We start from the raw sequence: 25468 nt of genomic DNA, 5'->3' as shown, positions 1-25468 counted from the left end.
ATCTGGACAATATTTTGATTAAGACGTTGACTTATCATCTAACAAAGTCTCATACAGACACTGTGTTGTCCTTTCTGAGAACTCACAGATGGAAGGTGAATCTATTAAAGAGTTCACTAATTCCACAGACAAAGGTTCCCTTCTTGGGAACTCTGATAAATTCTATAGTCATGAAGATTTTTCTGACGGAGGTCAGAAAGTCAAAGATTCTAAATACATGCCGAGCCCTTCAGTCCAATCCTTGGCCATCAGTGGCTCAGTGTATGGAGGTAATTGGATTGATGGTGGCGGCAATGGACATCATTCCGTTTGCTCGGTTTCATCTCAGACCACTGCAACTGTGCATGCTCGGACAGTGGAATGGGGACTATGTAAATTTATCTCCTCCGATAAATCTGGACCAAGAGACCAGAAACTCTCTTCTTTGGTGGTTGTCGCCGGATCATCTGTCCCAAGGGACGTGTTTCCACATACCCTCGTGGGTGATAGTGACAACGGACGCCAGTCTACGAGGCTGGGGTGCAGTCTGGAATTCCCTGAAGGCTCAGGGTGTTTGGACTCAGGTGGAGTCTCTACTTCCAATCAATATTCTGGAATTGAGAGCAATATTCAATGCGCTTCAGGCGTGGCCTCAGTTGGCTTCGGCCAAATTCATCAGATTCCAGTCGGACAACATAACGACTGTGGGCTTACATCAATCATCAGGGAGGAACGAGGAGTTCATTAGCGATGACAGAAGTATCCAAGATAATTCGATGGGCGGAGGCCCACTCTTGTTATCTGTCAGCAATCTACATCCCAGGAGTGGACAACCGGGAAGCGGACTTTTTAAACCGACAGGCTTTTCATCCAGGGGAGTGGGAACTCCATCCGGAGGTATTTGCCTCACTGATTCTCCGATGGGGCAGACCGGAATTGGATCTGATGGCGTCTCGACAGAATGCCAAGGTCCCAAGATACGGATCCAGGTCGAGGGATCCTCAGGCCGAACTGATAGATGCCTTGGCAGTGCCTTGGTCGTTCAACCTAGCTTATGTGTTTCCACCATTTCCTCTCCTTCCCCGGGTGAGTGCTCGGATCAAACAGGAGAGAGCTTCAGTAATTCTAATCGCGCCTGCGTGGCCACGCAGGACTTGGTATGCAGATCTAGTGGACATGTCCTCTCTGCCTCCGTGGAAACTTCCAGTGAGACATGACCTTCTCATTCAAGGTTCTTTCCAACATCCAAATCTAGTTGCTGTGCAGCTGACTGCTTGGAGATTGAACGCTTGATTTTATCTAAGCAGGGTTTCTCTGATTCGGTCATCGATACTTTGATTCAGGCACGTAAGCCTGTCACCAGAAAGATCTATCATAAGATATGGCGTAAATATATTTTTTGGTGTGAACCTAAGGGCTACTCATGGAGTAAAGTTAGGATTCCCAGGATTCTGTCTTTTCTCCAAGAAGGATAAGAGAAAGGTTTAACAGCGAGTTCCTTAAAGGGACAAATTTCTGCCTTGTCAATTTTGCTACACAAACGTTTGGCAGATGTTCCAGATGTTCAGTCTTTTTGTCAGGCTCTAACCAGAATTAAGCCTGTATTTAGACCAATTGCTCCACCCTGGAGTTTGAATTTAGTTCTTAATGTTCTTCAAGGGGTTCCGTTTGGCCCGCCCAAGAACGAGGCTTCTGTTGATCAGATATGTAGGGCAGCGACTTGGTCTTCACTGCACACTTTTACCAAATTTTACAAGTTTGATACTTTTGCTTCTTCTGAGGCTATTTTTGGGAGAAAGGTTTTGCAAGCCGTGGTGCCTTCCATTTAGGTGACCTGATTTGCTCCCTCCCTTCATCCGTGTCCTAAAGCTTTGGTATTGGTTCCCACAAGTAAGGATGACGCCGTGGACCGGACACACCTATGTTGGAGAAAACAGAATTTATGTTTACCTGATAAATTTCTTTCTCCAACGGTGTGTCCGGTCCACGGCCCGCCCTGGTTTTTTTAATCAGGTCTGATATTTTATTTTCTTTAACTACAGTCACCACGGTACCATATGGTTTCTCCTATGCAAATATTCCTCCTTAACGTCGGTCGAATGACTGGGGTAGGCGGAGCCTAGGAGGGATCATGTGACCAGCTTTGCTGGGCTCTTTGCCATTTCCTGTTGGGGAAGAGAATATCCCACAAGTAAGGATGACGCCGTGGACCGGACACACCGTTGGAGAAAGAAATTTATCAGGTAAACATAAATTCTGTTTTTCCAAATTTTCCAAATTTGATACTTTTGCTTCTTCTGAGGCTGGTTTTGGGAGAAAGGTTATTCAAGCAGTGGTGCCTTTCGTTTAGGTCCCTGCCTTGTCCCTCCCTTTCATCCGTGTCCTGTAGCTTTGGTATTGTATCCCACAAGTAAGGATGAAATCCGTGGACTCGTCATATCTTGTAGAAGAAAAGTAAATTTATGCTTACCTGATAAATTAATTTCTTCTACGATATGACGAGTCCATGGCCCACCCTGTCATTTTTAAGATAGATTTAAATTATATATATTTTTTTTTATATAAACTTCATTCACCTCTGCACTTTTGGCTTTTCCTTTCTCTTCCTAACTTCGGTCGAATTACTGGAGGTGGAGGGAAGGGAGGAGCTATATATCCAGCTCTGCTGCGGTGCTCTTTGCCACTTCCTGTTAGCAGGAGGATAAATCCCACATGTAAGGATGAAATCCGTGGACTCGTCATATCGTAGAAGAAATTAATTTATCAGGTAAGCATAAATTTACTTTTTTGTAAACTATGCATGGTAGAAGAAAATAATTATGTAAACTATCACTGTAGTAATAATATAAGGAACATTCTGGGCCAGATTACAAGTGGCAAGCTAATTTTATTTTATTTTTTTGGGAGAAGTTAATACAGTCACAAAGTTCTAAAGTAAGTGCGCATCGGGTTTCGCTCGCACGCAAACAATTTACTCTCAACTTTTAATATGCACACGTTAAAAGTTTACTTTGAGTGGCTTTGCGTGCAAGTGAAACCCAATGTGCGCTAACTTATAGGCTTCGGATATCATGACTGCGTTAACCTTTCTCCCTAGATTTCAATGGAGCGCGCTGAAGAAAAAAACTAACACTTATCGCATGCTCGCTAACCCTACAGCAATAAACTCGAAGGTAGTTATGAATATTTTATGTTCCAATGTTCTTCACATAGGATAAAATGTTACTTTAAAAAAATAATTTTATATATATATATATATATATATTTTCACACATACAGTAAACATTTAATTATAATATATATAATTTTAAAATACTAAGAACATTTCCTTTTAAGTTAGGAACATTGATTAAAAATGATTTTTCAACTTGTAATGTATTTGACTGGAAAGGACTCCAAAATGTGTGTGTGTGTGTGTGTATATATATATAACACTTAAAAACACACACACACACACACACATATATATATATACAAATATATATATATATATATATATATATATATACATATACATATATATGTAAGTGTATGTGTATATATACTGACTGTGTGTGTGTGTATATATATATATATATGTGTGTGTATGTATATATATATATATATATATATATAGTCATACATACATAGATTATAGTCCTTTCCAGTCAAACAAATTGTCATGTACCATATACTTTGTATTAATATGTATATGAATATTTTTATCAGAAACTGTATATATGAGTGTAACACTTTATTTTAATTTTTAATTTTTTTTTTACCCCATACACTTTAGGCTAGATCTTCAGTCTCGCAAACCCAACTAGTGCAAATTCTGTTTGTGCTTGAACGCACCCATTTACTTTCAACTTGTAATACACATGCAAGTTAGCATGGTCGCGATATTGCTTATCGCAACCCTGGATGACTTTAGCTCAACACTTGTAATCTAGCCCTCTATAATTGTATAACACTGAAATACCTTATACAACAAAACACAATTTGTTGCTGTGCCTAGTAGCATATTATATGCTATTTACATACAATTGTGGTAATGTACATCATACATATTTAAATTCTATCATATTGCTAATATATTTATCTTCCTTCTATAGATGTCTCAGAGCATGTCTTCGGTTTCATCTAGGCATTCAGAGAAAATTGCAATCCGAGAGTAAGCTTACTTTTGTTTGTTACTTACCTAAATGGTTTACCCTGTATTAAACTTCTTTAACTCTTAAACTTGTCTTGGGGCATTATGTAACTTAAATTGAAAACCATGAAAATCTTTGGACCAGAAATTAATAGCTGAATTACATATTTGTTGTGTGATTTTTTTTTTTTTTTTAAGATATAGGCGCTTTAAAATTACTTTATTTTAGAGTAGACCTATGTTGTACATGAATCTATATCTCCCCTTCCCAGGGTGATTTGCAATGGGAACTAACATTATTCCATGGAGAAACATATAGTTTATGGCTAAAATTATCTGGTGTCCCCTACTAGTTAATGAGTTTAGGTCTTTCAGCCACACCCATTGCTGACAGGTGCATAAAACCCAGCCACAAAATCTCGAAACATTGGCTATACAATTGGTTGTACTGAAGAGCTCAGTGACATTAAACATACCACTGTCATTGGATGCCATCTTTGCCACAAATTCATGACATTTCTGCCCAACTAGTGTGCCCCGGTCGACTGTAAATGCTATTAATTTGGAGTGGAAGCAGGAACTGCCCAGCCACAAAGTGCTAGACCTTGCAAACTCATAAAGCAGCGCTGCCGAATGCTTAAGTAAGTAGCGGGTAAAAATCACTGTTTATTTTCTGAAAGCAACATTAGCACAAGAAATTTCTGTTGGGAGCTTCATGAAATGAGTTTCCATGGTCGAGCAGCTGTACACAAGCCCCACATTAACATGTGCAAATTGTTGGTTGGAGTAGTGTAAAGCATGCCAACACTAAACTCTGGAGCAGTGGAAACGTGTTCCCTGGAGTAATAAATCATGCTTCACTATTTGTCATTCTGATAAAAGGATCTGGGTGTTGCAGATGCCAAGAGAACCTTACTCACTATAATGCATATTGTCTACGGTAAAGTTTGATGTAGAATGGATAATGATCTGTGGCTGTTTTTTTTCAGGGTTTGGGTTAGGCCCTTAGTTGCAGTAAAGTCATCTCAATGCTACAGGATACAAATACATTTTAGACAGTTTGGTGCCTCCAACTTTGTTACCACAGTTTGAAAAAGGCCTTTTCCTGTTTAAACGCGACTGTCCCCCCTGTGCACAGAGCAAGTGGCCTACACAGAGCCATGACCTCAAACCCATTGAACGCCTTTGGGATGAACTGGAATGCCAAATGTGAGTCAGTCCTTATAATGAAACATCAGTGCCTGATCTTACAAATGCTCTTTTGGCTCAATGGGCACCCATTCCCACAGGCAAAATCTTGTGGAAATACTTCTTAAAACAGTTTTAGCTGTTATAGTCATAAAAGGTGGGGGGACATTATATTAATTCTCATAGTTTTGGAATGGGTTGTGCAACAAGCTCATATAGTTGTGATGGTCAGGTGTCCACATACTTTTGGCTATATAGGGTATGAATTTATTAGTCAGTATTTCTTTCCTAAGATATGGAGAGTCCACAGCATCATTTAATTACTAGTGGGAATATCACTCCTGTCCAGCAGGAGGAGGCAAAGAGCACCACAGCAAAGCTGTTAAGTGTCACTCCCCTACCCTTAATCCCCAGTCATTCTCTTTGCCTCTGTCAATAGAGGAGGGGAAGTTTGGTGTCTGAAGATTTTTTATCCTTTCTTTGGGTACTTTTCCCTGCAAGCAAGGATTTGGGTTTAGCCGAGTCCACGTTAATCTCTTCAGTAGAGTAGTGGTGGCTTTTAAGCAGTTTGGAAGCTGTGAGGCAATCCTTACTTTTGTTTCCTAACATATTGCTGCCCTAGAGTTGGCTACACTGTTCTTTCTTTTTTCTACAGGTCGCTTTAAGGAGTATGTGTCCTTTCACGCCTTGTAAGCTGTCTTCCTGCCAGACAGCTAGACTACAGGTAAGTGCCCTTTTGGCTTCTAGGTACTGGAGACTTTGCACTTAGAAGATTGTTTATTTCTGCAGTTAAAATAATTTGGATATAGTAATCCTTTAAGCAGGATTCATTAGGCAGTATACAGGCACAATGAATGGGACTAGGGGTTATTTTTTTTCCGTATCTGAGACTGTCTTTTGTGGCTCTTATGTTATTATCATTTTCTATGGCAAAATATTTTATTGGGGCTCTTTGTGGCCAGGAACTTTTTACAGTATATTTGTCTACAGTTTATTATCAGACTTTTATTTTGACTGTGAACTGCTTTCACTTTGTTTAGAGATGGCTTCTCTATTTTCTGCAGTTATATCGGAACATGCGCTTTTAGAAATCTGCGCAGTTCCGATTTTGCCGGTCATGTGACTCAAGTATTTCCGCCAACGGAGCGTAGTGGAGTCACTGTGGTCTTTGCAGTTTGAGATTGGCTTGTGTGCAGTCGCTTGATATCAGTCTCTGAGCTGAATTTGAGTCTCCCAGAATTGCGGTAGGCACCTCAGTACTGCTGAGTTGTAGAGGTTCAAAATTTTTGTTTCATTTTATTTTGGGCAGTTTATTGTTATAACGCTTGGGATATAAGACTACTCTTAAAGTGACAGTAGTCTTTTTTTTTTTTTCTTCAGATTTTGTTACTCCTTTATTTTTTGGGGAAAATATTTTTATTTCAAGCTATGGACATGGATGATCAAACTGTTTCTTTTGATAAATGTTATGTCTAGATGCCCAAATAGTTTCACCTATGCAATTTTGTGCTAATTGTTTAGCTAAAACGCTAGAGTGTAAAAATAAATTATTGCCCTATGAGCCCAATGTCTCTCAGGAGGATGCTGTTCAGGCAATGCCACAGCTTGTTTCTCAAACGTCCCAAGCCTCTATGGTGTGACGTATAGTGCCCTGTAGTTCCTCTCAATCTCTTGGAGGAGTTTATTTGCCTGCAGATTTTGCTGCTCAGGTATCTTCTGTGGTTTCTGCTGCATTATCTGCTTTTCCTATGCTGGGAAAACGCAAGAGGAAAAGTAGACATTAAGATAGTAAGGTTTTTGTTCCACCTACTGCTATGCAGGTTGCCCTCCCTCATAAGTCTGATGAGGAGGATATATCGGTAGCCTCTGAGGGTGAAATCTCAGATTCGGACAGTATAATTACTTTATCTGATACTGAAGAAGTAAACTTAAGATTTAAGTGTACTGTTAAAAGAGGTATTGGCTACTTTGGACGACTCCAATACTTCTGTTGTTGTCAACCCTAAGAAGTCTAATAAACTTAATAAATACTATGATGTTCCTTCCTCTGTGGAAGTGTTTCCTGTTCCAGACTGTGTGACAGAAATGGGAGAAGCCTCCCCGTCTCCCATCTATAAAAAGATGTTTCCTGTTGCCGACGCCATTAAAGATTCATGGTGCATGGTGCCTAAAGTAGAAGGGGCTATTTCTATTCTGGCTAAGAGAACTACGATCCCTATAGAGGATAGCGGTTCCTTTAAGGATCCCATGGACAAGAAAGCTTACCTGAAGAAGATGTATGTTCATCAAGGTCTTCAATGGCAACCTGCAGTTTGTATTGCCACAGTAGCAAGTGCGGCATCTTATTGGTGCAACGCCTTGTCTGAATCGATTTTGGTAGAGACTCCGTTAGAGGAGATCCTAGATATAATTAAAGGGACATTTAACACCTGATGAAAATCCCTAAAACCTACTTTCTTTCATGTAATTAGCAAGAGTCCATGAGCTAGTGACGTATGGGATATACATTCCTACCAGGAGGGGCAAAGTTTCCCAAATCTCAAAATGCCTATAAATACACCCCTCACCACACCCACAATTCAGTTTTTACAAACTTTGCCTCCCATGGAGGTGGTGAAGTAAGTTTGTGCTAGATTCTACGTTGATATGCGCTTCGCAGCAGGCTGGAGCCCGGTTTTCCTCTCAGAGTGCAGTGAATGTCAGAGGGATGTGAAGAGAGTATTGCCTATTTGAATACAATGGTCTTCCTCTAGGGGATCTATTTCATAGGTTCTCTGTTATCGGTCGTAGAGATTTCTTCTCCTACCTCCCTTTTCAGATCGACGATATACTCTTATATACCATTACCTCTACTGATTCTCGTTTCAGTACTGGTTTGGCTATCTACTATATGTAGATGAGTGTCTTAGGGTAAGTAAGTCTTATTTTATTATGGCACTCTAAGCTATGGTTGGGCACTTTATATGTAAAGTTCTAAATATTTGTCTTTAAACTTATATTTGCAATGATTCAGGATAATCAGTATTCCTTCTTTCAGACAGTCAGTTTCATTATTTGGGATAATGCATATGAATAATTATTTTTTTTCTTACCTTTAAAAAAAAATTTTCAATTGACTTTTTTCCCTGTGGGCTGTTAGGCTCGCGGGGGCTGAAAATGCTACAATTTATTGCGTCATTTTTGGCGCCAAAAATTTTGTCATTTCCGGCGCCCTAATTGACGCCAGAAGTTGTTCGTGGTTGCGTCATTTTTTGACGTATATGTGTTGACATTTTTTTGCGCCAAAAATGTTGGCGTGTTTTTTTTCGGCGTCACAGGATGTGGCGTCATACTTGGCGCCAAAAAATATGGGCGTTGTACATGGCGCCAATAATGTGGGCGTCATTTTTGGCGCCAAAAAATGTGGGCGTCATTCTTGTGTCCACCTTTTTTTCACATTATTTCAGTCTCATTTTTCATTGCTTCTGGTTGCTAGAGGCTTGTTCATTTGGCATTTTTTCCCATTCCTGAAACTGTCATTTAAGGAATTTGATAATTTTGCTTTATATGTTGTTTTTTCTATTACATATTGCAAGATGTCTCTACCTGACCCTGGATCAGAATCTACTTCTGGAAAGACGCTGCCTGATGCTGGTTCTACCAAAGTTAAGTGCATCTGTTGTAAACTTTTGGTAACTGTTCCTCCGGCTGTAGTTTGTGATAACTGTCATGATAAACTTTCTAATGCAGATTGTGTTTCCATTAGTAATAATCCATTACCTGTTGTTGTTCCTTCAACATCTAATGTTCAGGATGTCCCTGTTTCTAAATCTATTAGGAAGGCTCTGTCTGTTATTCCTCCTTCCAGTAAACGTAAAAGGTCTTTTAAAACTTCTCATATTTCAGATGAATTTTTAAGTGACCGCCATCATTCTGATTTATCTGTTTCTGATGAGGATCTATCTGGTTCAGAAGATTCTGCCTCAGATATTGACACTGATAAATCTTCATATTTATTTAAGATGGAGTTTATTTGTTCTTTACTTAAAGAAGTGTTAATTGCATTAGATATGGAGGAGTCTAGTCCTCTTGATACTAAATCTACTAAGCGTTTAAATTCGGTTTTCAAACCTCATGTAGTTATTCCAGAAGTTTTTCCAGTTCCTGATGCTATTTCAGAAGTAATTTCTAGGGAATGGAATAGTCTGGGTACTTCATTTACTCCTTCTCAAAGGTTTAAGAAATTGTACCCTGTGCCATCTGATAGATTAGAGTTTTGGGACAAAAAAAGTTGATGGGGCTATCTCTACTCTTGCTAAACGTACTACTATTCCTACGGTGGATAGTACTTCCTTTAAGGATCCTTTAGATAGGAAGCTTGAATCCTTTCTAAGGAGAGCTTATTTATGTTCAGGTAATCTTCTTAGACCTGCTATTTCTTTGGCTGATGTTGCTGCAGCTTCCACTTTCTGGTTGGAGGCTTTAGCGCAACAAGTGTCAGACCATAATGCTTATAGCATTGTTAAACTTCTTCAACATGCTAATAACTATATTTGTGATGTCATTTTTGATATCATTAGAATTGATGTCAGGTATATGTCTTTAGCTATTTTAGCTAGAAGAGCTTTATGGCTTAAATCTTGGAATGCAGATATGACTTCTAAGTCAACTTTGCTTTCTCTTTCTTTCCAAGGTAATAAATTATTTGGTTCACAGTTGGATTCTATTATTTCAACTGTTACTGGGGGGGAAAGGAACCTTTTTGCCTCAGGACAAAAAATCTAAAGGTAAATACAGGGCTGCTAATCATTTTCGTTCCTTTCGTCAGAATAAGGAACAGAAGCCTGACCCTTCCCCTAAAGGAACAGTTTCCGTTTGGAAACCTTCTCCAGTCTGGAATAAATCCAAGCCTTTTAGAAAGTCAAAACCAGCTCCCAAATCCGCATGAAGGTGCGGCCCTCATTCCAGCACAGCTGGCAGGGGGCAGGTTACGATTTTTCAAAGATATTTGGATCAATTCGATTCACAGTCTTTGGATTCAGAACATTGTTTCTCAAGAGTACAGAATAGGTTTCAAGGTAAGACCACCTGTGAGAAGATTTTTTCTCTCTCGCATTCCAGTAAACCCAGTGAAGGCTCAGGCATTTCTGAAATGTGTTTCAGATCTAGAGTTGGCTGGGGTAATTGTGCCAGTTCCAGTTCTGGAATGGGGTCTGGGGTTTTACTCAAATCTATTCATTGTACCAAAGAAGGAGAATTCCTTCAGACCAGTTCTGGATCTAAAAATATTGAATCGTTATGTAAGGATACCAACATTCAAAATGGTGACTAAAAGGACTATTCTGCCTTTTGTTCAGCAAGGGCATTATATGTCCACAATAGATTTACAGGATGCATATCTTCATATTCCAATTCATCCAGATCACTATCAGTTTCTGAGATTCTCTTTTCTAGACAAGCATTACCAGTTTGTTGCCCTTCCGTTTGGCCTAGCAACAGCTCCAAGGATCTTTTCAAAGGTTCTCGGTGCCCTTCTCTCTGTAATCAGAGAACAGGGTATTGCGGTATTTCCTTATTTGGACGATATCTTGGTACTTGCTCAGTCTTTACATTCTGCAGAATTTCATATGAATCAACTTGTGTCGTTTCTTCAAAGACATGGTTGGAGGATCAATTTACCAAAGAGTTATTTGATTCCTCAGACAAAGGTAACCTTTTTGGGCTTTCAAATAGATTCAGTTTCCATGACTTTGTCTCTAACAGAAAAAGAGACTTCTGAAGTTGGTTTCAGCTTGTCGAAACCTTCAGTCTCAATCATTCCCTTCGATAGCTTTGTGCATGGAAATTCTAGGTCTCATGACTGCTGCATCGGACGCGATCCCCTTTGCTCGTTTTCACATGAGACCTCTTCAGCTTTGTATGCTGAACCAGTGGTGCAGGGATTATACAAAGATATCACAATTAATATCCTTAAATCCCAACGTTCGATCTTCTCTGACTTGGTGGTTGAATCACCATTGTCTAATTCAAGGGGCCTCTTTTGTTCGTCCAACCTGGACTGTAATCTCAACAGATGCGAGTCTTTCAGGTTGGGGAACTGTATGGGGATCTCTGACAGCGCACAGGGTTTGGGAATCTCTGGAGGCGAGATTGCCAATCAACATTTTGGAACTCTGTGCGATTTTCAGAGCTCTTCAGTTCTGGCCTCTTCTGAAGAGAGAATCATTTATTTGTTTTCAGACAGACAATGTCACAACAGTGGCGTATATGTCAATCATCAAGGTGGGACTCACAGTCCTCAAGCTATGACAGAAGTATCTTGGATACTTGTATGGGCGGAATCCAGCTCCTGTCTAATTTCTGCGGTTCACATCCCTGGTGTAGACAATTGGGAAGCGGATTATCTCAGTCGCCAGACGTTACATCCGGGCGAATGGTCTCTTCACCCAGAGGTATTTCTTCAGATTGTTCAAATCTGGGGACTTTCAGAAATAGATCTGATGGCCTCCCATCTAAACAAGAAACTTCCCAGGTATCTGTCCAGATCCAGGGATCCTCAGGCGGAAGCAGTGGACGCGTTGTCGCTTCCTTGGAATTATCATCCTGCCTATATCTTTCCGCCTCTAGTTCTTCTTCCAAAAGTGATTTCCAAAATTCTAATGGAACATTCGTTTGTACTGCTGGTGGCTCCAGCATGGCCTCACAGGTTTTGGTATGCGGATCTCATTCGGATGGCCAGTTGCCAACCTTGGACTCTTCTGTTAAGACCAGACCTTCTATCTCAAGGCCCATTTCTTTCATGTAATTGGCAAGAGTCCATGAGCTAGTGACATATGGGATATACAATCCTACCAGGAGGGGCAAAGTTTCCCAAACCTCAAAATGCCTATAAATACACCCCTCACCACACCCACAATTCAGTTTTACAAACTTTGCCTCCTATGGAGGTGGTGAAGTAAGTTTGTGCTAAGATTTCTACGTTGATATGCGCTTCTCAGCATTGTTGAAGCCCGATTCCTCTCAGAGTACAGCGAATGTCAGAGGGACGTGAAGGGAGTATCACCTTTTGAATACGATGATTTCCCTAATGGGGGTCTTTTTCATGGGTTCTCTGTTATCGGTCGTAGAGATTCATATCCTACCTCCCTTTTCAGATCGACGATATACTCTCAAATTTACCATTACCTCTACTAAAGAACTGTTTTAGTACTGGTTTGGCTATCTGCTATTTGAGGATGGGTGTCTTTTGGTAAGTATGTTTTTATTACTTAAGACACTCTCAGCTATGGTTTGGCACTTTATGCAATTTATATAAAGTTCTAAATATATGTATTGTACTTATATTTGCCATGAGTCAGGTTCATGTATTTCCTTCTGCAGACTGTCAGTTTCATATTTGGGAATATAAACACTTTAAGAAAATTTGTTTCTTACCTGGGGTTTAGTCTTTTTCAATTTTGACTACTTTTGCATTTACGGGTATTAGGCCCGAGGGTGCGTCAAATGTTAGACTTTATTGCGTCATTTTTGGCGCAAACTTTTTTGGCGCGGGAAATTACGTTTTTTGACGCAACTTCGCCATTTCCGGCGTCATACGTGACGTCGAGACCTTTCACACGGCGGCGTCATTAGTGACGCAAGTGTGTCATTTCCAGTCATTTTTGGCGCCAAAAAAGTTTACGTTACGTTGGCGTCATACTTGGCGCCAATTTTTTCATTATTTCAATACCCCATGCATGTTTGCCTCCTGCTTTCTTCTATCAAGAGGCCTATGCTTTTGCATTTTTTTCCCATTCCTGAAACTGTCATTTAAGGAAATAGATAATTTTGCTTTATATGTTGTTTTTTCTTCTACATTGAGCAAGATGTCCCAATCCGATCCTGTCTCTGAAGTTTCTGCTGGAACATTGCTGCCTGACGTCGGTTCTACCAAAGCTAAGTGCATTTGTTGCAAAATTGTAGAAATTATTCCACCGAATGTCATTTGTAATAGTTGTCATGATAAACTTTTACATGCAGATAGTGTTTCTATCAGTAATAGTACATTGCCAGTTCCAGTTCCTTCAACTTCTAATCTGCATGATATACCTGTAAATTTCAAAGAATTTGTTTCTGAATCTATTATGAAGGCTTTGTCTGCATTTCCACCTTCTAATAAACGTAAAAGGTCTTTTAAAACTTCTCATTTAGCTGATGAAATTTCAAATGACCAACAACATAATAATTCATCCTCTTCTGATGAGGATCTATCTGAAACAGAAGATCCTTCCTCAGATATTGACACTGACAAATCTACTTATTTATTTAAAATAGAGTATATGCATTCTTTATTAAAAGAAGTGTTAATTACTTTGGATATTGAGGTAACCAGTCCTATTGACGTTCAGTCTAATAAACGTTTAAATGCTGTTTTTAAACCTCCTGTGGTTTCCCCAGGTGTTTTTCCCATTCCTGAGGCTATTTCTGATATGATTTTTAGGGAATGGAATAAGCCAGGTACTTCCTTTGTTCCTTCTTCAAGGTTTAAGAGATTGTATCCTTTACCAGCAAAATCTATAGAGTTTTGGGAAAAGATCCCCAAAGTTGATGGGGCTATTTCTACTCTTGCTAAACGTACCACTATTCCTATGGAAGATAGCACTTCCTTTAAGGATCCTTTAGATAGGAAGCTTGAATCTTATCTAAGGAAGGCCTATTTATATTCAGGTCATCTTCTCAGACCTGCTATTTCTTTGGGTGATATTGCGGCCGCATCAACTTTCTGGTTGGAAAATTTAGCGCAACATGAATTGGATTCTGACATATCTAGCATTGTTCGCTTACTGCAACATGATAATCATTTTATTTGTGATGCCATTTTTGATATTATCAAAATTGATGTTAGATCCATGTCTTTAGCTGTATTAGCTAGAAGAGCTTTGTGGCTTAAATCTTGGAATGATGATATGACATCTAAATCTAGATTACTATCTCTTTCTTTCCAAGGTAATAATTTATTTGGTTCTCAGTTGGATTCTATTATTTCAACTATCACTGGAGGAAAAGGAGTTTTTTTGCCTCAGGATAAAAAACCTAAGGGTAATCTAAGGCTTCTAACCGTTTTTCATTCCTTTCGTCAGAATAAGGAACAAAAACTCAATCCTCCTCCCAAGGAATCTGCTTCCAGTTGGAAGCCTTCCTCAAATTGGAATAAATCCAAGCCATTTAGGAAACCAAAGTCTGCCCCTAAATCCGCATGAAGGTGCGGCCCTCATTCCAGCTCAGCTGGTAGGGGGCAGATTAAGGTTTTTCAAGGATTTTTGGATAAAATCTGTCCAAAATCATTGGATTCAGAGCATTGTGTCTCAAGGGTATCGAATAGGATTCAAAGTAAGACCTTCTGTGAGAAGATTTTTTCTCTCACTCATTCCTGTAAATCCAGTAAAAGCTCAGGCTTTTCTGAAGTGTGTTTCAGATCTGGAGTCATCAGGGGTAATCATGCCAGTTCCTCTTCAGGAACAAGGTTTGGGGTTTTATTCAAACCTATTCATTGTACCAAAGAAAGAAAATTTGTTCAGACCAGTTCTGGATCTGAAAATTTTGAATCGTTATGTAAGAGTACCAACTTTCAAGATGGTGACTATAAGGACTATTCTGCCTTTTGTTCAGCAAGGACATTATATGTCCACAATAGACTTGCAGGATGCATACCTTCATATTCCGATTCATCCAGAACACTATCAGTTTCTCAGATTCTCTTTTCTAGACAAGCATTACCAATTTGTTGCTCTTCCATTTGGCCTAGCAACAGCTCCAAGAATCTTTTCAAAGGTTCTGGGTGCCCTACTATCTTTAATCAGAGAACAGGGTATTGCGGTGTTTCCTTATTTGGACGATATCTTGGTACTAGCTCAGTCTTTACATACTGCAGAATCTCACACGAATCGACTAGTGTTGTTTATTCGGAAACATGGTTGGAGCATCAATTTACCAAAAAGTTTCTTGATTCCTCAGACAAGGGTCACCTTTTTAGGTTTCCAGATAGATTCAGTGTCCATGACTCTGTCTCTAACAGACAAGAGACGTTTAAAATTGGTTGCAGCCTGCCGGCGCCTTCAGTCTCAGTCATTCCCTTCAGTGGCTATGTGCATGGAAGTTTTAGGTCTCATGACTGCAGCATCGGACGCAATCCCCTTTGCTTGTTTTCACATGAGACCTCTACAGCTTTGTATGCTGAATCAATGGTGCAGGGATTATACAAAGATATCACAATTAATATCCTTGAATCCCAATGTACGACACTCTCTGACATGGTGGATAGATTACCATCGTTTGGTTCAAGGGGCTTCTTTTGTTCGCCTAAACTGGACTGTGATCAAAACAGATGCGAGTCTTTCAGGTTGGGGAGCTGTTTGGGGGTCTCTAACAGCACAAGGGGTTTGGAAATCTCAAGAGGCGAGATTACCAATAAATATTTTAGAACTCCGTGCAATTCTCGGGGCTCTTCAGTTCTGGCCTCTACTAAAGAGAGAACCGTTCATTTGTTTTCAGACAGACAATATCACAACTGTGGCTTATGTCAATCATCAGGGTGGGACTCACAGTCCCCAAGCTATGAAAGAAGTATCTCGGATACTTGCTTGGGCGGAATCCAGCTCCTGTCTAATCTCTGCGGTACATATCCCAGGTGTAGACAATTGGGAGGCGGATTATCTCAGCCGCCAGACTTTACATCCAGGGGAGTGGTCTCTCCATCCAGATGTGTTTTCTCAGATTGTTCAGATGTGGGGGCTTCCAGAGATAGATCTCATGGCCTCTCATCTAAACAAGAAACTTCCCAGATACCTGTCCAGGTCCAGGGATGTTCAGGCGGAAGCAGTGGATGCGCTGACACTTCCTTGGTTTTATCAACCTGCTTACATCTTCCCACCTCTAGTTCTTCTTCCAAGAGTGATTTCCAAAATCATCATGGAACAGTCTTTTGTGTTGCTGGTGGCTCCAGCATGGCCATACAGGTTTTGGTATGCGGATCTGGTTCGGATGTACAGTTGCCCGCCTTGGCCACTTCCATTACGGCCGGACCTACTATCTCAAGGTCCGTTTTTTCCATCAGGATCTCAAATCATTAAATTTGAAGGTATGGAAATTGAACGCATAGTTCTAAGTCATAGAGGTTTCTCTGATTCAGTGATTAATACTATGTTACAAGCTCGTAAATCTGTCTCTAGGAAGATTTATTATAGAGTTTGGAAGGCTTACATTTCATGGTGTTCTTCTCATAAATTCTCCTGGCATTCTTTTAGAATTCCTAGAATTTTGCAGTTTCTTCAGGATGGTCTGGATAAGGGTTTGTCTGCAAGTTCCTTGAAAGGACAAATCTCCGCTCTTTCTGTTTTATTTCACTGAAAAATTGCTATACTTCCTGATATACACTGTTTTGTACAGGCTTTAGTTTGTATTAAGCCTGTCATTAAGTCAATTTCTCCTCCTTGGAGTCTTAATTTGGTTCTGAGGGCTTTACAGGCTCCTCCATTTGAACCTATGCATTCTTTGGACATTAAACTACTTTCTTGGAAAATGTTGTTCCTTTTGGCTATCTCTTCTGCTAGAAGAGTTTCTGAGCTATCTGCTCTTTCTTGTGAGTCTCCTTTTCTGATTTTTCATCAGGATAAGGCAGTTTTGCGGACTTCTTTTCAATTTTTACCTAAGGTTGTGAATTCTAACAACATTAGTAGAGAAATTGTTGTCCCTTCTTTATGTCCTAATCCTAAGAATTCTTTGGAGAGATCCTTACATTCTTTGGATGTGGTAAGAGCTTTGAAATATTATGTGGAAGCTACTAAAAATTTCAGGAAGACTTCTAGTCTATTTGTTTTATTTTCTGGTCCTAGGAAAGGTCAGAAAGCTTCTGCTGTTTCCTTGGCTTCTTGGTTGAAACTTTTGATTCATCAAGCTTATTTGGAGTCGGGTCAAACCCCGCCTCAGAGAATTACAGCTCATTCTACTAGATCAGTCTCTACTTCATGGGCTTTTAAGAATGAAGCTTCAGTCGATCAGATTTGCAAAGCAGCCACTTGGTCCTCTTTGCATACATTTACTAAATTCTACCATTTTGATGTATTTGCTTCTTCGGAAGCAGTTTTTGGTAGAAAAGTTCTTCAGGCAGCTGTTTCAGTTTGATTCTTCTGCTTTTGATTTAAGTTTTTTTCTTTTCAAAGTGAAAATAACTTATTTTTTGGGTTGTGGATTATTTTTTCAGCGTAATATAGCTGTTTTTATTTTATTCCCTCCCTCTCTAGTGACTCTTGAGTGGAAGACTCCACATCTTGGGTATTGATATCCCATATGTCACTAGCTCATGGACTCTTGCCAATTACATGAAAGAAAACATAATTTATGTAAGAACTTACCTGATAAATTCATTTCTTTCATATTGGCAAGAGTCCATGAGGCCCACCCTTTTTATGGTGGTTATGATTTTTTGTATAAAGCACAATTATTTCCAAATTTCCTTTGTAGATGCTTTCTACTCCTTTCTTTATCACCCCACTGCTTGGCTATTCGTTAAACTGAATTGTGGGTGTGGTGAGGGGTGTATTTATAGGCATTTTGAGGTTTGGGAAACTTTGCCCCTCCTGGTAGGATTGTATATCCCATATGTCACTAGCTCATGGACTCTTGCCAATATGAAAGAAATTAATTTATCAGGTAAGTTCTTACATAAATTATGTTTTTTCCATCAGGATCTCAAATCATTAAATTTGAAGGTATGGAAATTGAACGCTTGATTCTTAGTCATAGAGGTTTCTCTGACTCAGTGATTAATACTATGTTACAGGCTCGTAAATCTGTGTCTAGGAAGATTTATTATCGAGTCTGGAAGACTTACATTTCTTGGTGTTCTTCACATAAATTTTCCTGGCATTCTTTTAGAATTCCTAGAATTTTACAGTTTCTTCAGGATGGTTTGGATAAAGGTTTGTCTGCAAGTTCTTTGAAAGGACAAATCTCTGCTCTTTCTGTTCTTTTTCACAGAAAGATTGCTAATCTTCCTGATATTCATTGTTTTGTACAGGCTTTGGTTCGTATCAAACCTGTCATTAAGTCAATCTCTCCTCCTTGGAGTCTTAATTTGGTTCTGAGGGCTTTACAGGCTCCTCAGTTTGAACCTATGCATTCTCTGGATATTAAATTACTTTCTTGGAAAGTTTTGTTCCTTTTGGCCATCTCTTCTGCTAGAAGAGTTTGAGTTATCTGCTCTTTCTTGTGAATCTCCTTTTCTGATTTTTCATCAGGATAAGGCGGTGTTGCGGACTTCATTTCAATTTTTACCTAAGGTTGTGAATTCTAACAACGTAATTAGAGAAATTGTTGTCCCTTCATTGTGTCCTAATCCTAAGAATTCTCTGGAGAGATCTTTACATTCTTTGGATGTAGTAAGAGCTTTGAAATATTATGTTGAAGCTACTAAAGATTTCAAAAAGACTTCTAGTCTATTTGTTATCTTTTCTGGTTCCAGGAAAGGTCAGAAAGCTTCTGCCATTTCTTTGGCGTCTTGGTCATCATGCTTATTTGGAGTCGGGTAGGTCCCCGCCTCAAAGGATTATGGCTCATTCTACTAGGTCAGTTTCTACTTCCTGGGCTTTTAGGAATGAAGCTTCTGTTGATCAGATTTGCAAAGCAGCAACTTGGTCTTCTTTGCATACTTTTACTAAATTCTACCATTTTGATGTTTTCTCTTCTTCTGAAGCAGTTTTTGGTAGAAAAGTACTTCAGGCAGCTGTTTCAGTTTGATTCTTCTGCTTATAATTTCAGTTTTTTTCATTATAAGATTAAAACTTTTAAATGGGTTGTGGATTATTTTTTCAGCGGAATTGGCTGTCTTTATTTTTATCCCTCCCTCTCTAGTGACTCTTGCGTGGAAGTTCCACATCTTGGGTATCTGCTATCCCATACGTCACTAGCTCATGGACTCATGCTAATTACATGAAAGAAAACATAATTTATGTAAGAACTTACCTGATAAATTCATTTCTTTCATATTAGCAAGAGTCCATGAGGCCCACCCTTTTTGTGGTGGTTATGATTTTTTTTGTATAAAGCACAATTATTCCAATTCCTTATTTTTGATGCTTTCGCTCCTTTCTTATCACCCCACTTCTTGGCTATTCGTTAAACTGAATTGTGGGTGTGGTGAGGGGCGTATTTATAGGCATTTTGAGGTTTTGGAAACTTTGCCCCTCCTGGTAGGAATGTATATCCCATACGTCACTAGCTCATTGACTCTTGCTAATATGAAAGAAATGAATTTATCAGGTAAGTTCTTACGTAAATTATGTTTTTTCTTATTAATAAAAATAAAATAATCACTGCAGACTATTTTTTATATGCTCCTCTTACCCCAAACTTTTGAAGGATATTGTTTTAAAGTACATCACTGATCCACTGCTTGATTCTCTTATGTAAGCTGCCATATTGTAACGCACGCTGCAGGCAGGGGCACAGAAGTCACATGCTCATGATGCAGTCAAGTGACACACATGGCTATATTACATACAGTATACTTAGAGGATCACATCTATGTGAGCTGCTGTTACTGAAGAAACATATTTATTAGAGAATAAATGTATTAGATTTAGCCATGTATGTATAATACACATCATATGCATCTTTAGGCACCATCTTTTCAACAAGCAAACTCTCATACAGCAATCTTGTTGTCTTTTCTACGTTCCCACGGATGTAAAGTGAATCTGGAGAAGAGTTTCCTTGTTCCAGCTACAAGGGTGGTTTTCTTAGGGACCATAATAGATTTCCTATCTATGAAAATTTTTCTGACAGAGGTAAGAAAATCCAAGAACTTTTCCGCTTGCCCCTCTCTTCAGTCTACTGTTTGGCCATCAGTAGCTCAATGTATGGAGGTAATTGGTCGGATGGTCATTTCCTTTGCTCGATTCCATTTGAGAGCTCTGCAGTTATGCATGCTCAGACAATGGAACAGAGACCATTCGGATCTGTCTCAGAGGATAGATCTAGACCAGTTGACAAGAGACTCTCTCCCGTGGTAGCTTTCTCAGGAGCATCTGTCTCAGGGCAAATGCTTCCGTAGACCTTCCTGGGTGATTGTGACCACAGACGCCAGCCTGCTAGGCTGGGGAGCAGTCTGGGACTTGTTAAAGGCGCAGTGACAAAGAACTCGGGAGGAGTCTGCTCTCCCCAAAAAAACATCTTGGAGTTAAGAGTGATTTACAATGCTCTGATGACTTGGCCTCAGTTGTCCTTAAACCGGTTTATCAGGTTCCAATCAGACAATATCACCTCAGTGGCTTACATCAGTCGTCAGGGAGAAACTCAGAGTTCTTTAGCCATGAAGGAGGTGGCTCGGATTATCCTGTGGGCTGAAGCTCACAATTGTTGTCTATCTGCCATCCACATTCCAGGAGTGGACAACTAGGAGGCGGATTTCTTAAACAGACAAACATTTCATCCCTGGAGTGGGCTCTCCTTCGGAGGTGTTCTCCAATTTAACCTTTGAGTGGGGGGTGCTGGAGTTGGATCTGATGGCGTCTCGGCAGAACGCCAAGCTTTCAAGGTACTGCTCAAGGTCAAGAAATCCTCAGGCCGCTCTGATAGATGATCTGGCGGTTCCTTGGGATTTCGGTCTAGCATACCTGTTCCCTCCGTTTGCGCTCCTTCCTCGAGTCATTGCTCGTATCAAACAGGAGAGAGCATTGGTAATTATAATAGCTGGTATGCAGACCTAGTGAAGATGTCATCTCTGCCACCTTGGAGGTTGCTACTGAGGAAGGACCTACTAACTTGTGGTCCATTCCTTCATCCAAATCTTGTTTCTCTGAAGCCGACTGCTTGTAGATTGAACGCTTAGTTCTGACTAAGCGTGAATTTTCTGAGTCTGTCATTGAGACCATGATCCAGGTCCGCAAGCCTGTTTTTCTAAAAATTTACCATAAGGTATGGCGTAAATACCTTTATTGGTCTGAATCAAAGGGCTACACTTGGAGTAGGGTCAGGATTCCTAGAATTTTGTCTTTTCTCCAGGAAGTTCTGGAGAAAGGGTTGTCAGTCAGTTCTCTGAAAGGTCAGATTTCTGCATTATCTGTTCTTTTACATAAGCAGCTAGCGGATGTGCCAGATGTTCAATCTTTTTGTCAGGTCCTGGTCAGAATCAGGCCTGTGTTTAAACCTGTTGCTCCTCCTTGGAGCCTTAACCTTGTTCTTAAAGTTTTGCAGCAGGCTCCATTTGAGCCTATGCATTCCATAGATATTAAGTTGTTATCTTGGAATGTTTTGTTTCTTATTGCTATCTCTTCTGCTCAGAGAGTTTCGGAACTCTTGGCTTTGCAGTGTGATTCCCCCTACCTTTTCTTTCATGCGGATAAAGTGGTTCTTCATACTAAATTGGGTTTTCTCCCTAAAGTGGTTTCGGATAGAAATATTAATCAGGAAAGTGTTGTTCCTTCTCTCTGTCCTAATCCTTCTTCTCATAAGGAACGTCTGTTGCATAACTTGGATGTTGTGCATGCTCTAAAATTCTACCTACAGGCGACTTAGGATCTTTGCCAGTCATCTGCCCTGTTTGTTTGTTTCTCAGGAAAGTGTAAAGGTCAGAACGCTACTGCTACTTCTCTTTCCCTCTGGTTGAGAAGTATAATTCGTTTTGCTTATGAGTCTGCTGGTCAGCAGCCTCCTGAGAGAATTACAGCTCATTCCATGAGGGCTGTCTCCTCTTCTTGGGCTTTCAAAAATTAAGCTTCTGTGGAACAGATTTGCAAGACTGCAACTTTGGTCCTCTCTGCATACTTTTTCCAAATTTTCCAAATTTTATATTTTTGCCTCGACTGACGCCTCTTTTGGGAGAAAGGTTCTTCAAGCGGTGGTGCCTTCTGTTTAGGTCTGCCTGTCTTGTTTTCGCTCCCTATTCATTCTGTGTCCTCTAGCTTGGGTATTGGTTTCCACTAGTAATTGAATGACGTTGTGGACTCTCCATATCTTAGGAAAGAAAACAAAATGTATGCTTACCTGATAAATGTCTTTCTTTCTATGGAGAGTCCACGACCCCACCCTTAATTAAGAGTTATTTTTTACTAAACCTCAGGCACCTATACACCATTGTGTTATTCCTTTTCCGTTTCCCTTCGGTTGAATGACTGGGGATTATGGGTAGGGGAGTGACGCTTAACAGATTTGCTGTGGTGCTCTTTGCCTCCTCCTGCTGGCTAGGTGTGATATTCCCACTAGTAATTGAATGATGTCGTGGACTCTCCATACCTGGAAAGCAAGAAATTTATCAGGTAAGCATAAATTTTGTTTTTATAGACTTGCTTTGGATAATAAAATGAATTACTGATCACAGCAGTCAGTAAATTATTTTTCAGATATCAACTCTGAGTCATCAAAAATATATAGAAAAGCTATATCTTGTTTGCTGATATTCATCCATGTATGTATATCTAAATGTTTTTTAGTATTATCTCTTTAAGGAAGGCTCAGATCTTTAAACTGAGAATGACTAGCAATTATTGAAAGTAGCAGTGATGAACTTTAGAGGATTTAGACAAATTGCACTTTTTTAATCCCCTTTTAAATCCATTTTACCTTTGAATCGATCCCAAAGTGCAATAAATCTCTCTTCTTTGTTGTGGACCAAGACAGCAGCCAGGACACACAGCTTTGAGCGTCAGTAACATGTGAGCAGCATAGCAAGATTGTAACAATGAGGTCTGTTTTTACCAGGATATGATCCAATCAGAAGATTGCATAGCATCTATGGATTTTTGCTTAACCCCTTAGTGACCACAACACTTTTCAATTTTCTTACCATTTGGGACCAGGGCTATTTCTTTTATAAGATACGACGAGTCCACGGATTCATCCTTTACTTGTGGGATATTATCCTCCTGCTAACAGGAAGTGGCAAAGAGCACCACAGCAGAGCTGTATATATAGCTCCTCCCTTCCCCTCCACCTCCAGTCATTCGACCGAAGGTTATAGGAAGAGAAAGGAAAAGCTAAAAGGTCTATATAGCTCCTCCCTTGACTCTACCCCCAGTTATTCTCTTTGCCTACTCTAAGTAATAGGAAGGGTAAAGTGAAAGAGGCGATAAAATTTTAGTTTTTATTTTCTTTGAGCAATAGTTTTTTAATTTAAATGGTACCGGTGTGTACTATTTTCTCCCAGGCAGCAGATGGATGAATACTTATACCTGGAGGCTGATGATCTTAGCAGTTGTTACTAAGATCCAGAGTAGTTCCCACAGAATGGCTGAGGAGTACTTAAGAAACTTCAGTGTGAGGAACGTTTTTCATGCTATAAGCAGTGAGGTATGTTCAGTCATTTTTTTCTGGAGAGACTGTGTTATTTCAGAATTGTCTGACAGTATCCCCATGAGGGAAAGGGTAAGCAGTAATCCTAAAGTATACAGAGGGGTATTACTGGACTTGCATATTGGGCTATTAAAAATGGGCTATTAAAAATGGTTGACACTGATGTTATGATGTTTGTGGGCAAACGTTTTCATGAGTGGGAGTTACAGATAACGTTTTTTATGATAGAGGTGCAGGGGATGTTTTTATATTGACGTTAAAGTTTTATAGCACAAAGTTTTTTTGGTAAGGGTTAAGAATTTCTTTCCTTGTGGGGCAAACTTAACTGACAAGTTGGGATGCTTTTATCATAAAATTGTGATAATTTTATCGTTTTAAAGCAGTTTTGGAAAAATTGTATGCTTTTTTTTCTCTTAAATGCGCAGTACCGTTTTTTCAGATTTATTTTTTTCACTAAATAAAGTGTTTTCAAGCCTGTTTAACATGTCTGACATTGAGGAAAGCCAATGTTTCATGTGTTTAGAAGCCATTGTGGAACCCCCACTTAAAATGTGTCCCTCATGTACTGAAAGGGCCTTACATTGCAAAGAACATATTTTAGCTGATAAAAGTATGTCTCAGGATGATTCTCAGTCAGAAGAGAATCAGTTTATGCCATCTACTTCTCCCCAAGTGTCACAACCTTTAACGCCCGCCCAAGCGAGGCCAAGTACTTCTAGTGCGTCTAATTCTTTCACCCTGCAAGATATGGCCGCAGTTATGTCTACTACCCTCACAGAGGTATTATCTAAACTGCCTGGTTTGCAGAGGAAGCGCAGTAGGTCCGGTATTAGATTAAATTCTGAGCCCTCTGACGCCTTATTGGCCATCTCCGATGTACCCTCACAATGTTCTGAATTGGGGGTGGGGGAATTGCTGTCTGAGGGAGAGCTTTCTCATTTAGGAAAGATGTTCCCTCAAACAGACTCAGATATGACGGCCTTTAAGTTTAAGCTTGAACACCTCCGCTTGTTGCTCAGGGAGGTTTTAGCGACTCTGGATGAATGTGACCCTATTGTAATTCCACCAGAGAAATTGTGTAAAATGGATAGATATCTAGAGGTCCCTACTTACACTAATGTTTTTCCAGTCCCTAAGAGGATTTCGGACATTGTTACTAAGGAATGGGATAGACCAGGCATTCCGTTCTCTCCCCCTCCTACTTTTAAGAAAATGTTTTCCATATCTGACACCATTCGGGATTCGTGGCAGACGGTCCCTAAGGTGGAGGGAGCTATTTCTACCCTGGCTAAGCGTATAACTATACCTATTGAGGAAAGTTGTGCTTTCAAAGATCCTATGGATAAGAAATTAGAGGGTCTTCTAAAGAAATTGTTTATTCATCAGGGTTTTCTTCTACAACCTATAGCGTGCATTGTTCCTGTAACTACTGCAGCTGCTTTTTTGTTCAAGGCTCTAGAGGAGTCTCTTAAGGTTGAAACCCCATTAGATGATATTTTAGATATAATTAAGGCTCTCAAGCTAGCTAATTCTTTTATTACAGATGCCGCTTTTCAAATGGCTAAATTAGCTGCAAAGAATTCAGGTTTTGCCATTTTAGCGCATAGAGCGTTATGGCTTAAGTCCTGGTCTGCTGATGTGTCATCAAAATCTAAGCTGTTAGCTATTCCGTTCAAAGGTAAGACCCTATTCGGGCCTGAACTGAAGGAGATCATTTCTGACATCACTGGAGGACAAGGCCATGCCCTTCCTCAGGATAAGGCAAATATAATGAGGGCCAAACAAAATAATTTTCGTTCCTTTCGAAACTTCAAAGGTGGTCCCTCTACCCCCTCCCCTGCCACAAAGCAGGAGGGGAATTTTACT

The 25468-nt window shown here is 39.9% G+C and overlaps 1 protein-coding gene across 1 annotated transcript in view; it reads left to right on the top strand.

Annotated features, from left to right (window-relative positions):
* Positions 1 to 25468, top strand: part of RB1CC1 (RB1 inducible coiled-coil 1) — a gene marked incomplete in the record, with an annotated part of 595085 nt that overhangs the window by 423908 nt on the left and 145709 nt on the right. The window contains 1 exon segment of the mRNA XM_053715035.1: positions 4074 to 4132. Coding sequence (XP_053571010.1) covers positions 4074 to 4132 — 59 coding nt within the window.

The sequence above is a fragment of the Bombina bombina genome, chromosome 5 (assembly GCF_027579735.1).
Source record: "Bombina bombina isolate aBomBom1 chromosome 5, aBomBom1.pri, whole genome shotgun sequence".
Classification (NCBI taxonomy): Eukaryota; Metazoa; Chordata; class Amphibia; order Anura; family Bombinatoridae; genus Bombina; species Bombina bombina.
This window is presented reverse-complemented; position numbering and strand designations above follow the sequence as displayed.